This window comes from Chaetodon trifascialis, chromosome 11, assembly GCF_039877785.1.
Source record: "Chaetodon trifascialis isolate fChaTrf1 chromosome 11, fChaTrf1.hap1, whole genome shotgun sequence".
Classification (NCBI taxonomy): domain Eukaryota; kingdom Metazoa; phylum Chordata; class Actinopteri; order Chaetodontiformes; family Chaetodontidae; genus Chaetodon; species Chaetodon trifascialis.
Window position 1 is genome coordinate 6784034 of NC_092066.1, and position 15303 is coordinate 6799336.

Here is a 15303-nt window from a genome sequence, read left to right on the forward strand (position 1 = left end):
TGCCATCCATATCCATGCTACCTGCACTCAAAAGACCAAGATTCCTTGCAAATAGAACATGCACAGAACACAAATTAATGTTCCGTTTGATGGGGATATTCCCCATATACATGACCAAATATTCGGGTTAGAAAAGGAGTAACCCAGGGGTTATATTTCGGTTTTCAAAAGGGTTATTGGTGTTTACATGGCTGTATGTTATTGCTGATATTCCAGTTATGAAAGGGTTACTTGACTGCATGTAAACGTAGTGACAGTCGCACTCAGGTCTGTGGATTTAAAGTGACAGTCGCACACACACAGGTGGCCAGAGAGCAAACACACCGAACCTGAGAACACAAACACGCAGAAAACTGACTTAGTGAAAACAATACTTTTATTTTGGTTATGTAGAACTTCTTATTTACACAAATGAAAGCTTATTAAAGTTATCTACTGCTGTCTGTATAAATGGATCTTCACCATTAATATAGCTAGAGAGGAGGAGAATGGGATGTTGTGCAGATACAAAATACACAGATATACAGTCACAGTAAAAATGCTATTAGGATAGCCAACATTCATGCACGAGAGCTGTTATCCTTACAGAACGTACCGCACTGAATAAGGCATACAAACTGTTGCTGAAGTTACAAAAAAGCCAAGATCTCAAAGCAGTAAGTCAAAGGCAGCCAGATTTACTGTTTTCTGAAGAACTTTAACTTAGTAATTCGAGATACTCTATGACCTGGATGGCTGAGAATCTTCATAGACACAAAAAAGCCAAGTACAGTAACTACACAGGTGCATTATGGTTCACCACATTTCTCGTTGTCTTGAACAAGGTCAAGTGCCACATGTTTGAAGGGAAAAGTACAAAGACAAATTGAAAGCTGAAAGGAGGCAGTGAAAGTCAGGAATAAATTAGCAGATGATGATGAATAAATGGCGAGGGAAAGAATGGGAACAAAACGAACAATTGGCGAGCACAGTCAAAATATGAATAAATTAGGGGTCATGAATAAATGCAGTTCTGAACGGGAAAACCATTACGATTATGAAGACTTCATTTTTGAAGAGCTTTCACTTCCGATGGAAAAGCATCAGCGATGACTTGAAGTTCACAGTTTTTTTAAGCTGCTGAGTAAAAGTGTTATTTAGTTGAATGCGCTACCTGCAATACAGCCTCATAATGCACCGAATTTACTTCTATTTTGTGCTGTCATTTCATTTTTTTTATAGAGAAAGTGTCACGTTTCCATATATCTTAATTGACATTCATATGAAAACAGGGAAAGAGCAAGATGGTAATTAAATTTGTATAAAATGGCCAAAACTAATCAGAGAAATAACATAAATAAATAAATAAAATTCATTAGAACATTCAGGCGCAACCATCCATTTTTCATGTACAGTATGTTCCTCTGCTTAAGCATCGTCCTCAGTTTTAATGATGTGGAAAAGTGTGACGTTAAACAGCACCTGGTGGCCATTGTTCCAGCCGTAGAGGGCGCGGTCTCTGGCGTTGTAGTCCAGCATAGACATGTGGAAGTACTGGTTATGAAAGGGAATGTCTGTATACTCGTACGTGGAGGTTTTAGTGGAGTAAGCGTAGTACACTTTGGCGCCGGTCAGATGGGAGTTAGTGATGTAGAGCGTCCCACAGATCATGAAAGACTCGCCGGCGTTCCTCTTCGAGTACTCTGTGTTCCACGTGTTGAGGATCTGGAGCGTGTCCGGGTTCAGCTGGCTGATGACGATGTTCCCAGCGTTCTGGTTGGTCGCGTACACGGCCCACAGGCCCAGCTCGTCCGCCATCAGGTCGATGTCCGAGAAGCCCCCCCAGGTGTAGGGGTACACGTTGTGGAAGCCCGCCGACTCCAGAGCCCTCTGGGTGACCACACGGCCCGTCTCGAAGCTGTACCTCACGATGATGTTGCTCTGCATCTTGTTGTAGTACAGGGAGCCGTTGTACACCACGTGGTTGGTGCCGGCCCATTTGAAAGGCAGGTTGTAGGTTCTCGACTCGACTCCCGACACAAAATCAGCGATGGATTTGAACTCTTTCACTATCTTGTTGTTGGTGTAACTGTCCATGTACCAGACCTGAGGACAAATAAACGCAGATAACAGTCCTGTGACGTTTAATTTACTTGAGGATATACACTCATTCAGACATGGGAGGAATCATACACGACCTAATCACCTGTAAAAGAATAAATGTCACCTGTATGAGAACATATCCATGAACAAGCGATAGGAAACAAGGTGTTAAATACAAAGGAGACACAAGAACAACCAGTGGCCACACATTTGTTGGAGACCAAACCTTCAATGATGGACTTTTATTCTCTTTTATTGGTATTGATAAGGTCAGACTGGAACAGAGGGAGGGGGACGTTAACTGCCCCAGGAAACAGGAAGAGACTTTTTGGATTTATAATCTGAGGATGCTGCATCCGAGAGGGATGAATGAGGATTTTAGTATTTGTGAGCCTTTATAGTTATTTAATAAAACAGTAGTTTTTTTTAATATTTCTTTAGGGGTTTAACATCCGCTGTGGAGTTTTCTCATCTGCTGCTAATGCAATGTTTTGAAAAGTAGGCCAAATCTGCGTTGCATTTGTACAGAATGCGTTTGTTTGCACCTGTTTGTGTGCAAGCAGGCGACTGACTCAATGCAAATTCCCGCCTCGTGCCGTTACGCTGAATGACAGTTGTTGATGATAACAGCCAGCAAGCGGCAAAGTGTCAGAGAAAGGCAGGAAAAGAAGGCTGAGCAGTCGTTAGGAGGCGCACACGGATGTAAACAAACTAAAAACACTAATTTCACTCAAAGAAAACCTTCAAAACAAAGAGACATATTTGTGTTCAAAGCTGTAAAGTGACTGACTCAATAAAGGTTTTTTCTCTGCTCTGACTGCGTCTTTAACTTCAAGAGTATCTGATCCTGGACTGTGAATGCAGCATTTCTTTTTGTGCTCGGAGAAATGGCTCTGCAAACACTCACAGGGAGGAAATGCATTAACATGTGCGTTCAGGTCTCAAGGACACACCTAATTTAGTTTGGTGAGTCAGGTCATGCCGAACGTTGTTTTTTGTACATTTGAAGCTTTTTTTTGAGGCTGTCTGTCGTTATATTTTATAACGTCATCACTCTAAAATGTTGTAAAATCCTCAATTTGAATGAAGTGATTCATCATGTTTTAACGTTTTGTAATGAAATCATCTTCTTCAACTCGTCAGTTTTGTCAACCTAAATACATTTAACACTTGTACGTATATATTTAGAGCTCTGATACAGCTGTCTGTCTCTCTCTCTCCTTCTCTCAACGTCCCGCCCACAGCGCTATCTGATTGGCTACATGTCACAAGTAAGAGCCTATCAGCACTGAAGGCTACGGTGCCAAAGAGCACAAGCACAGACTGGATCTGCTACAGCTGAAGTGTCTGGAAACACAACAATCTTATGATCTATTAAATATTAATTTAGAATTTGAATTATTATCATTATGAATGACGAAGCTTCGAACTAGCTCTGCTGGTTAGAAACACTGAATGGAAACAAAACGTGTCTTTACATGAAACCTCTATTCCTTGACTGCTTAATGGTAGTTTTTACTTGCTTGTTCTTTTATTTTGAAATGTCTGTGCAGCATCCTTCACATGCCAGCCGTTAATGTCCCTGGTGCTAACTGGATAACTGACCAATCCTCAGCCATCCTGTGGCATATGCAAGGGCTGAGCTTTTATCCATTCTGTCAAAATGCAGATGAAGGCCGTATGGGAAAAACATTAGGGAATGATATGCAAACTTTTCCAGTAACTCAGTTATTTTTCACATTCAGTCAAAAGAATCAAATCTCGGAACATCAAAATGTCCTGCAAGCGACATCGAGTTTTTCCGCTTGATCTCAGCAGTCAAGCGCAAAAAAAAAAGTTTTAGTGAGTATGATGTTGTAACTCAGCAACATCTAATCCCCCCCTGAACAACAGGAGGGAAGCAGTTGTATGTAAATCATTAAACCGCTCGCTGTTGCTTCAAAGGCTTGAAACATACAGCAAAGCACATTAACTCGGCTCACCCTGTTGTTTTTGGGAGACGCCTGTGGGTCAGTCATCCAGGCTCCGAATCTGGTCCCTGAAGTTTTCACTGTCAGCGGCCCAGTGATCTTCATTAGCTTGCCACATGCTGCGAAAACATCACACAGCTCTGGTCACGTACAGGACAAGCGCCACATGATAAAGCTACAGCCAGTGTTTTGATTGGAAAGCTGGAATGAACCACAAAGCGCAGGGTTACTTGAATGGCTGCGGCTCCTTTCAAAATATGGAAAAAAGTTGGAGATTTGGACATATGCCTCTCTCTGCTGGTATAGAAATAACCAGATGAACTGGCACAGCACAGCCAGTAAACTCCCCCCCTGTGTGCCAGAGCTGGGTTAACATTTACCCCACATGGTTTAATATTTGAAGTTCTTCAGCTGCACTTAATTCATCTCGCCAGACACTTTAATTGTGCCAAATGACAGTAGGCTATCACTTACACGCAAGCTCGCAAGCTCCCTATTAATTATTTAACTGCTATTTTTCCTAATCAATCAATGCTCATGCACAATGAATGCTTAAGTAATCATCTCAGACAGATTTCCAGCCACATCCCATTAGCATTCACGTGTTAGCTATTTACGCTGACACTTTGACAGGCTGCATCAGTGCTGATAACCTGGCAGTTGGCAAATTGGGGTTTAGTCATGCAAACCTTTATCAGAGGAGAAGCTGCTCTGGAGGCAGAATCGATCTAAGTGGATGAGCGAAGCCTCGGTGGGTGGAGCTAAGGAACCATGGTGGGGCCAAATGGCGATGAAGGAACTATTTTACCACCACCTTTGACCTCTAGCTTGGAAAGCCGCTCTCTCACTCTTCAAAAAGAGTCAAGCCTCATCATTATTTCTGCCTCCAGTTGCAGCTCTACTCTGTCCCCTCCTCTGTAGCTGCAAGAACAGCGCCAATGATCCCCCGTGCCATCACATAATCTGGGGTCAGCGTTTCTGTTGAGGACTTACTGAGTTTATTCATACAGTTGCGGAGCCGATTTTCCAGGTTTAACACCCTCTGCTGCAGCTCCTCGTAGTCGTAGGCTCCCATTTCCTCCTGGATGCCCATCAACACGCCAGACAGGTTCCTGATCTCCTCTTTGAACTGCGAGATGAGCTTGGCGTCCGTCTTGTATTGCTCCAGGACGGGGATGAGCGGCTGCAGGGACTCCATCTTCCCCTTCAGCTCCTAGAAAACACCAAGAATACACCGCTGCACAGATACCTGTCTTAAAAAATCTCCCAACCTGACAAGAAGAGTTCAGTTTGTTTCCAGTGCAGCTTTTTGACAGTGTCAACATCTTCAACTAAGGCAAATATATAATTTAAGAGAACCTCCTCCCTTTGGCACTTGCAGACAGATTAGAAATATATTGGTACAGCGATAACTACATCTTTTCATGCTCATGGGTTGATATTTACGAAATGGAGAAGTCGCCGTAGATTCTTCTTTCCCATATAATTTGGCATAATTTGGTTTTCTCGCATATTCACAGCAAAGATTGCATATCAAAAGTTAATCATTAGACAGAGAGCATGCAGAGCTGCGACTAAAGGAGGAGGGAGAGGCTCCACTCCAGACCCAAACAAATTTCACTGATGGATGATAACAGTAATGATAATTATAGTAACTGCTTTTATTAACTGTTATGCAATGCCAGTCTCAATTAAGACAGTGTCAAATTAAGTGGAAAATCTCTCTCCTCTGTGGCAAAGTCTCCACGTACATCAATACTGATACCTGTAAGGGCATTACGTGGTATCGGATTGAGAACTTTCCTATTTCTACCTTCACTTTTTTCAGTAAAGGCTGCTTTTAGTCATTTTTTAACCTTCAGCTGTTACTGATCACGCTGTAAAAAGTTAAACATTCTTCGCCAACACGCCGTTTTTAAGGGTTAAACAAATGAATAATGGAAACGCTTCATGTAACTAAAAGGACTTGTCACGCTCAATGATAAAGAGTTTTAAGACTCCATGCTAGATGCTGCTTTCACAGCCCGTCTGGCTTTTGAGGCGGTTTTGTCCTTGGCCAGGCGGTGGTGGACCTGTATTGATCTTATCAGCAATGAAAGTTTATCAATTCAGATGCTTCTCAGGTATCTTTAGAGGAGAACCTCTCCTGTGATGTTCCTCTGAAAGTTAAACATCAAACAAAAAATATACCTGAAAGTTCTTGTTGACGAGCGTCTTCCTGTCCGACTCGATCTGTCTGAACTTTGACCGCAGCCCTTTGATCTGGCTCTCCATTCTCATGATATACTGAAAGTCCCTCTGCGTCCGCAGGTTCAGCACCTCGATTGACTGCGACATGTTCTGCACCTTTTGAAAAAAACGAAACAGCGCGGCATTGATTTTTCCGTCCACGGCGTGATTAAAACGTCCCCCGTGTTCAGCCGCTCAGTAGCCTGCCATGCTCCGACTTCCCGAGGAAGAAATCAACATTTTGACCTCCAGCGTGATTGTCTTCTAACCATCCATGCGCGAGATGAGCAGAGCTTTGAATGGATTTAACACGGACATGGAACTGTCACGTGGCACTTTTCTCTCTCTCTTCTCAACATGTGCTTCACTTTATCAGATATACCTCCCGTTTTTAAATGTCATGCATAAACTCATGAATCTGCTCGGTGTGATGGCATACTTCAGACAAGGTATTTGACACAGAAACAAACAGCGCCTTTCTCTGCTTTAACAAAAGCTCTCTGGGTTTATGGGGCATCAGAACAAGAAGAAATGCGGCCCTTTCTCTCCTCTTTCTTTGGCTCTAATTGTAGCTAACCAACAGTATTGGAGCACATCACTAGCAAAGTGGCACAACACTCACACATTGTGTCCTGCATACTTTTCTGGCTCTGGTAGAGGGATCCTGAAATGGCCTCACTGAAGCCCTGAGGCAGCTTAGTACATTAGTGTCAAAGGCCCCAGTGAATGACAGAGAACACCCTTTGGCATACAACATTAAAATGTAGGCTAGAGAAATGCTTCCTTATATGGCATACTAATTGAGAAAAGTGACTCCGGTGCTGTGCTATTTATTTGTTTGTGGATAATGCATTAAATCACGACTGAAAAAAAAAAAAAAAACCCAAAAAACAATTTCATGAGGAATTAGGAGTCATGTTTCTACTTCGACTCACCATGCTGTTTTTGTGAGATCAGTTCAAAATGAACGATCCACAGGGGTAGATGTGGGGGGAAAAAGGGAAAATAAATCCTTAAAAATCTGATTTTCCAACAGAAATAACATTCTTAATCAAATGCTTAAAGCCTGGTGACGCTCCAAACATTAACAGCAGCCCTGAACGGTGAGTTGCAGAAAACAGGGGGCACTCCGGCTCTGTTAAGGTGAGATGGAGAGCGTTCTCATCTTTTACAAGCAACCATTCAGCTGATGTCATGCATGTAATATATGCAGAAGTGGAAAATAGGGTTATGGACCTGGTTGGTGCAATCTCTCAGCGGATTCGGGCAACAAAGGAGCATGAAAAACGATAGAAATCGATGTTATATGTCTATACGGGTTTAGGTGTGCTGGCTGCTTGCAGGGCGTCACAGCGAGTCTGCGTATTGTCATGAAAACAGAAATGTGTGCGGCTGCGAGCGCGTACCTTCTCCAGGAGCTGGCGGAGCTGTCTGCCTTTGGCATCTCTGGAGCACAGATTCTGTTCAGGTGCCACCACTGTGCAGATACAGCGCCCATCTGCATCCTGAGCCGAGCTGTACACCTGCCACCCCTCCTTTGGCCGGATGGTCTGCATACAGAAGCACAGTCGTGAAAACGCAGCCCACACACCGACAGACAGACACGCTAAGTAAATTCAACACAGATGATATCGCGCCCGTGAAATTGCAGCAAACGGCTGTTGTGTTTTCTTATTTTTTCCTCATGGGTCATCCATTCTTCTGCCTTGTGAACCCAAAGCTTTGACACCAACCAATTCCAGTGACTTATAAAAAAGTTCTTGCTTTGAAAGTGTTTTTGCTTTAAGATATTCCTCCACAGTATATGCTCTCCAGTGAATTTCCTCTTCAACAATAAATAGTGTTTCCTGGCCTTGATGAATAACCCGAGCGCTCGGTTTCTCCTCACTAGGCCTCGCAATGCCTCAACTGAGAGTCCTGCTGGGAGACACAGATAAACCTGATTTGTGGGAGCTTTTCCCGCTCTTTATTACATTCAATATGCTCCACAGCTCCAGAGTATAAAGCTTAAAGAACATAAAGTTATGCATCATAAGCCAACGCAGCATATTTTAATGCAGCACCATCAACTAATGTCGGAGTATACGCAGTAAAAACTGGTTTTGCTCTGAATGTTGCTCCTGAAGTGCTGGAAAAGTTGAAAGCTATCAGACACGCAAACAGCATCGGTATTTGAACAACGCTGCTGTTTACTGTCAGCATGGGAAATTAACACAAGCCTCCAGCCAAACACTGGCAACCTTTGACTGCGGATGGTAAATTTGTCTGCACTACCAGCATCTTTGGCAGACAACCAGCTCTTATTTGGATTGTGTTTTACATCCTAAAACTCGGCCCGGCTGGAGGATAACATGTGGAACACGTGAACTCTGGCTTCCGCCAGCGTTTCCGCGCTCGTGGATATGAAAGCGAAGCGTCCTGTTCTCGCAGCGCAGGCATCCTCCCCTTCTCACGCTCATCCTCGGCCATCAGTCTGAACAGCTTACAGAGCGTTTTGGAATCAGCCATGAACGATCACGTCCCCTCTGAGCAGCCGGCGACGTCACGCCAAGGAGAAAGCTCAGTCTTTGACTCATCATTTTCACCTACTGAGAGGCGGCTTGTTGTAGGTAAGACGTGAGCGTGCCACTTTATGAGTATCACTGCCTTAAAAAAAGCCCCTCTTTTAAGGATTAAACACTTAATTAGTGTTTTGCAATGCAAAATTTGTCTTATTTTCTATGACCTATTCCAGGTTTTACACACCCAACCTGTCTGCCACATCAGCTTTTTGCTTTCTTATCTTCAAATAAAAAAAAAATAACCCTCTGTGCTATCAATCTCCTGAGCTTTCATTCTCCTCCCCAGCACAACTCTCTTATGCCGCCGTTATCAGATTGTAAGAAAATTGTTTCAGGTATTATCAAAGCACTGCAGCTCTGATCTTTGTCCACCTGGCTATTGGTGGCTGGTAAAGTTTTTGATCTAGAAATTAAAGTGTGTTCTACTGATGCCCTGATGCGCCCTGATTATAGCATCGGATAAAAGCCGATTAATGTCACCTTTGCAATCTTGTCCTTCTTAATTCTGAGCCACCTCTGAACCTCTGAATGAACGACGGTGAAAAGCAGCAGGAGAAAAAAAGTGCTGTTGCATTCACATATCTGGAGGTCTTGTGGTACATTGTGGTTGTCTAAGAAATGATTAGAGATACTGGATGGCTTGGTGCACCATGACTGTCTCTGGAATCTGCCTCTCATGGCTGAAGGGGATAAAAGAGGAAGGAAAAAAACACCCTCGGCTCTTCTTCTTCTCCCTTACTCTGCTTTTGAAAGGCTCCTAAAGAGAAGCAAGTTCCACTAATCTGTTGAAACGGTCTTTCTCCTCTGTCTCTTGAGTGACGCACATCCTTTCCCCTCTTCTCACTCTCACATTTCCTCATATTAAAACGAGTCTGTAGCTCAGCCAAGCCAGATGCACTCTCCAGCGAGGCCTCTTTTCTTTGCGAGGAACTCTGCACAAAGAGTTTTTCTCTCATTAAATAATACAGACAGCTGCTTCCTCTTTTGTTTTTGCCGTTCATTTCGACTTTCTGACAGACCTCTGCACAGTTTCGAGCACCGACTCAGCCGGTAAACACTTCCTGCTTTTGTGAACAAATGAGAAACATTAATTCTGCACACCACTTTCAATCACGGCGAGGTGATAGTATGTGAGGACACTGCAATCAAGACACTGGCACAGGGACTGTGCTCTGCATGGGTGGGATGAACCTAATCGACCATTGTTCTTGTCCAAATGGCTTGGTGATCTGCAAGCTGCTCCTCCTAATTTGCGATAATGCCCCCGAATGCATTCCCATTTCGGAAGCTTAAACCAGGCAGGACGAATCGCATCACATTTAAAACACAGAATTAAGAAGGCGAATCAACGGAGAGAGCGAGCACTTATAATGCTACAAACCTGCATCAAACATTAATGATCATTCCAGTCAAAGTCAGTTTTACAGAGTGAGCGAGAGAGAGGATGAAGCTCTATCAAGACGTTCAGTGCAGCTCCTTCTGTCTGGGAGGGGGTCTGGATGTAATTCCCAGCAGGAATGTTTTTCTTTCTTTCTTTCTTTATTTTTAACAATGATTGAACTCTCCCTTAAAAGTGAGTTATAAGCCTGGCAATACTCCAGGATCAATATTACTGCTATGTGGTTGATGTAGGCAATAAACATGAGTGCTGGGAGGGTGTCTCCTCCTCTGCCACCACCTTAAACTCAGAATTTTGCTTTAGCGCAGATTATTTTTCACAAACATTTCTGCATATTTAGTGTGAATTAACCAGGCAGGCTGGAAACGGGCAATAATTCCCGGACACTGAAATGACTCATGTCTGTGTTGTTGGTCATCCAGCAGCCTGTGTGCAGTGCTCCACCCTAATTAATCCTAAATCAAGTGAAGTTTAAAACAAGGACACTGCATGGCACACTTGTTCCGTGCTGAACTTCATCCTCTTGTGTTGTAAGAGAAACAGGAAGGACTCACCGCTGAAGGGCAGTATCCGAACAGCAGCAGGAACAGCAGCGGGTTCAGGACCACGGACAGCGACCACATTCTGTCGGCTGCTACGACGTTTTCCCTCCTCCACCTCCTCCGCGACGGGGAACAACAATTTTCACGCAAGTTTCTGCCCGTGGGCTCGCGCCACCTCGTCCACTACGCGCTGGTAAAAACCATGGCTTCCTGGGGAGGAGGGGGGCACATCCATCCACTCGTCCCCGTTACGCATGCCATGTGGGCAGCGGGGAGAAACCTCGTCACTGCAAGGAGGAGAAAAGTTTGTGGACATGCACGCAGCGAAAATCCTCGCGGCGTTTCAGGCTACAGGGACGCTCCTTCGCGGAAATGACATCACCCAGCTGCCTCTCTGCACTTTTTTAAGGGATCCGGCTTGTTGGGCGCGAGGAGGAACCACCGGCAGCTGCGCGGTGACTAGAGTCGCAGCTGGCGGGATTCACCAAAAGACGGGAGACAGAGGCGCGAGACCCGCGCCGCCGCCGCTGCGTGTTTGTGCCGGAGTGCGCGCGCAGAGAGAGAGGGAGAGGGGAAAGAGCGCGAGAGGACAGATTGATAGCAAAGTGAAGCTTATTTACCTTTGCACACTAACAAGATTTTTATTCCATTTTGGTGAACTACTGAAGTGTTTTAGTGCAGATGTGACATTAAAGGCTCAGCCGAAACCATTTTCCATCTCACCCCACGTGGTGTTATATGGCAGCCTGTTTATGACCAAAAAAAAAGTAAAAACAGTAAGGAGTGATGAAAATAAACATAATCAAAGTAGGTCAAGTTGCTAAAATACATCAAAATATAGACTTTTTAGGTCAAAATATGCCACAAGTCAAAATTTTGAGTTGTTTTGATGTTCAGCAGCTGGAGCTCTGATTGGTTAGCAAGAGTCCTGGCCAATCAAAGCTCCTGCTGCAGCTTCTTCATTTAACTTTTTAATTTAGATTTTTTCCTTTCACTCATCATGCTGTTTAAATATCTTTACATCAAAGCCATCATGAAACAGAAAATAATTAGACCAGGAGATGGATGACGTGTAAGATGGTGTATGAATAACAAGCATAGAACAAAAAAAGTTAAATGTAAAGGATTTTTTTAAATTAATTTTACGATTCTATTTATTTAAGAAATAATAATTTAAAGACAGAATAGTGACAGGATTATTATTAACTGTCAAATTCAATTTCCCTTTTTTTCTATAATGTTACATTTTCACAATTTTCTGACTTAAATTGAGTATTTTCATTTTTCTCAGTCCTAACATATTTATTTCATTTTCTACCTTGAAAACTTTTAATATTAACTTGTAATATTACTAAAAAAGAAAAAAAAAAAAGAGTTGTTATAAATCTGGGCATTCAAAGACTTTGCTGTAGGCGTTTTTATTGGAACTCATTTTTTACAGAAAAAATAGTCCCTATGAAAGCTACTCACAGTAATGCCTGTGGATTACACAGAGTAAGAGGGCCACCCTGTCTGGAAATGAAATTCTTTTTAAAGCGGTGACCACTACAGACAAAATCCCATTTGGCTTCATTGTATTAGGATACTGTCAGATATCTCAAAAGCTCATGAGAGACCAAAACGTACTGCATAGCTAGATCGCATGTGAGACTTTCATATTTTGAGAGAAATTCCTGATTGCCAAGACCTCATTACCATACAGAAATCTAAAATCTGTCATGTCACTGAAACAAATGACACAGAGCTTTCTGTGGTAACATAACGTTCCTCTCCGGCCAAAGCCATTAGTCACATACTCTCGTGTGACACAATATTTTCAGTGCTTAAAATAAGTGATACGAGGTATTAAATAATGTGTGCAGTGCTCAATATGCATACAAATAGGGTTCACAGTTTGTGCAGGAGTATGAGACACATGGCTGTTTACTCAGCTTCGGTGCTCAAGCTGTTTTACCTCAGATGAGATTTATAAGAGACCACTGGCAAATTTTTTGTCTGAACATAAACCTTCAGACTTTGCTGTTTTGAAGTACGACTTGAAATATGTTGTGAAAAAAGTGCTTCAGGCTGCTTTTGTTTGACATTTATCTCATTTCTCCTTCGCATTTTTTTTCCCCCCACAGTTGTTCAAGAACGTTTTGCTGCAGCATTTGAAGAAGTGACTTTGATAATACTACATAACCATTGGAGAAAAAAGGTGGCAGTAAAACATCTGGATTCGTAGTCTTAAAAACATTAGTCATCAGTTTAGATATTGCGCCTTAGTGACAACAAACAGCAGCTTGTTAAATGGATATCTCTTTTGCAAACAAAATAGGTAGATTTTATCATTTATCTCGCCTTTGACTTATGCTTTCTTCACCTAAAGCGTTCTCGACTTGAGCCCGAGTCACGGCTTCTGTACTTTGACTGCCATTCAGACCTTTCCCTAGAGGATGGGCTCACTGCAGGAGTCACCTTCAGCAGAGTGGGAAGCTTTTTCACTTTGGTATGCCAATCAATGTTTCCCCTTTTCCGAGGAAAGTGGAGAGACTGCACTTTTTGTCTTTGCTTTTTTAAGCAGCGAAGGAGACAAGAGGATGCAAAGCGCTGTCAGGGTTGGTGAGCTGGGGCACATGTTTGCTTCCACGCATGGGGTGGGTGAGGCGGTCAGCTTTGCAGAGTCTCTGGGCACTTCAGGCAATGCTAATGCAAGAACACAGCTAATATAAACGGGAGACCCGAGGAGCAGGGGTGTCTCCAGGCTCTCTCCAGATCAGCAGTCTGCAGCAGGTTGGGATGAGGTGATGGGTTGGGCAATGAAGCACAGTACTGTTGGAGCTTTTCCCAGAGAAACTGTTTGAACAGGGAATACTTAAACTCAAGGAGTGCCTCTGACAGGAGAGGGAGACAGAAGTTTCTTGGCGTACTTGAACAAAGGGTTTTTGTAAGCCGTGACCTGCATTCCTGATGAGATTCTCTCCAGCAATAACAGTGGCTGCTGCCTGCTTTGTGGCTCAATCCAGTTCAAATTGGTTATGATATATGATGAGCACTGGGTATCTTTTCGCAGGTCCACATTCCTAATTGCTACAAAGAATCTCTTTGCTGAAGTAGTGGGGAAAAAATCAATATACTACTGAAAAACATTCATGCTGTAAACATAGCAGATGTGTCTGTAGGAATTCTGTCTTTTCAAGAAATATCAACAGAGAGAAGAAGCAATTATCTTGCTACAAAAGAGACTCCAGTCAATACAGGCTGTTTCTAGTGTTCCACTCCAAACAGCTGAAAATTACATGGTGTTAGTGATTATGAACAAGTCAGCTTTATCTTCCTTTATCCATGCTGGCACGTGTGCACTTGTTGTACATCCAGTATCTTTCCAGTCCGACAGAAGTTTTCTGCACTTGATCTCTAAGCAGTTCTGCTGAAGCAGTTAAAGGGCCTTGGTCAAGAGCTGCTTGAAGTCAATTAGCTTTCTAGATTTTGCTCCCATCTGTCAGGATATTAATACACCTGTGGGGAACATTCCACAGGTAAACAGGCTCATTGGTAGCAGGTGATAGTGTCATGATTGGGTATGAAAGGGGCATCCTGGAAAGATTCAGTCACTCACAAGCAAGGATGGAGCGAGGTTCATCACTTTGTGAACACATGATTGTGTAAAGGATATTAGTTGGGAACACTTCGTAAAACTGTTGTCATTAAACACAGTTTGCAAATGATTCTGATTTTATTTATTTTTTGCATGTTTTTGGAATCAGGGGTGTAACACGACTGTCTGATTGTAAAGTCCTTTTGCAGCCAGTTCATGTTTTGTAATTGGGCTAATCAAATAAAATAATCTCGACCTAAAAATAGGTAAGAGTTAAATTCAACACTATTTCATACTGGAACTGGCATGTTAATGGTTGCTAACATTACTACCATACAACCTCTGTTGCGCTAGTTTTCTTTGAACATTAAATTGCTAGGCTAATTTTTACTAAACTACAGTTTTTTCTTCTTTTCTTAAAAATGTAAAGCCTATGAATTGCCCTTTATGAATGAAAGAAAAATGCACAGTAAAAGCCCTGATGTAACATTAACTTATATAAAATAGCGAACTTTCTCAGTTAGCTGCATTACTAGGCTATGCTAATGAGCTAAGCTAGCTTCATCTTCTAGCTAACCTAACAGGGTTGCCATACTGATGGTTAAACTTCCGATACATAACATTTTAGCTATTTTACTCAATTTCTGGATGTTACATTTAAGCTAGCAATTTAATTAGCCAATTCAATATTTAACGAACAATGAATGAGTGAACAGTAGAAAACATATGAAGTTATACTAAAACACTGCTTGTGCCACAAAAAGCAAATACAGGAAAGTATAGAAAGGGCTGTAATGGGCTATGAAAATAGTGAAAGCAGTATTTATGCCTGTAGAAGTGGTTTAGTCTATCTTTTGTTTGTGTTTTTTTTTTTTTGCCTTTACTGTTTCTTCTGATTTAAATCACCCAAATAAGATGAACCATAGACGCTAATTGTCTTATT

General features: G+C 42.5%; 1 protein-coding gene across 1 annotated transcript; it reads right to left on the reverse strand.

Annotated features, from left to right (window-relative positions):
• Positions 1–358: 358 nt before the first annotated feature.
• Positions 359–11322, reverse strand: LOC139339350 (noelin-3-like). The gene is made up of 6 exons (XM_070974919.1): positions 10796–11322; positions 7688–7831; positions 6243–6398; positions 5046–5265; positions 4065–4171; positions 359–2085 (listed from the first exon to the last, which is right to left on the reverse strand). The coding sequence occupies exons 1-6, from the start codon at positions 10862–10864 to the stop codon at positions 1408–1410; spliced, it is 1374 nt and encodes a 457-aa protein (XP_070831020.1). The 5' UTR covers positions 10865–11322; the 3' UTR covers positions 359–1407.
• Between the last annotated feature and the right edge of the window lie 3981 nt (positions 11323–15303).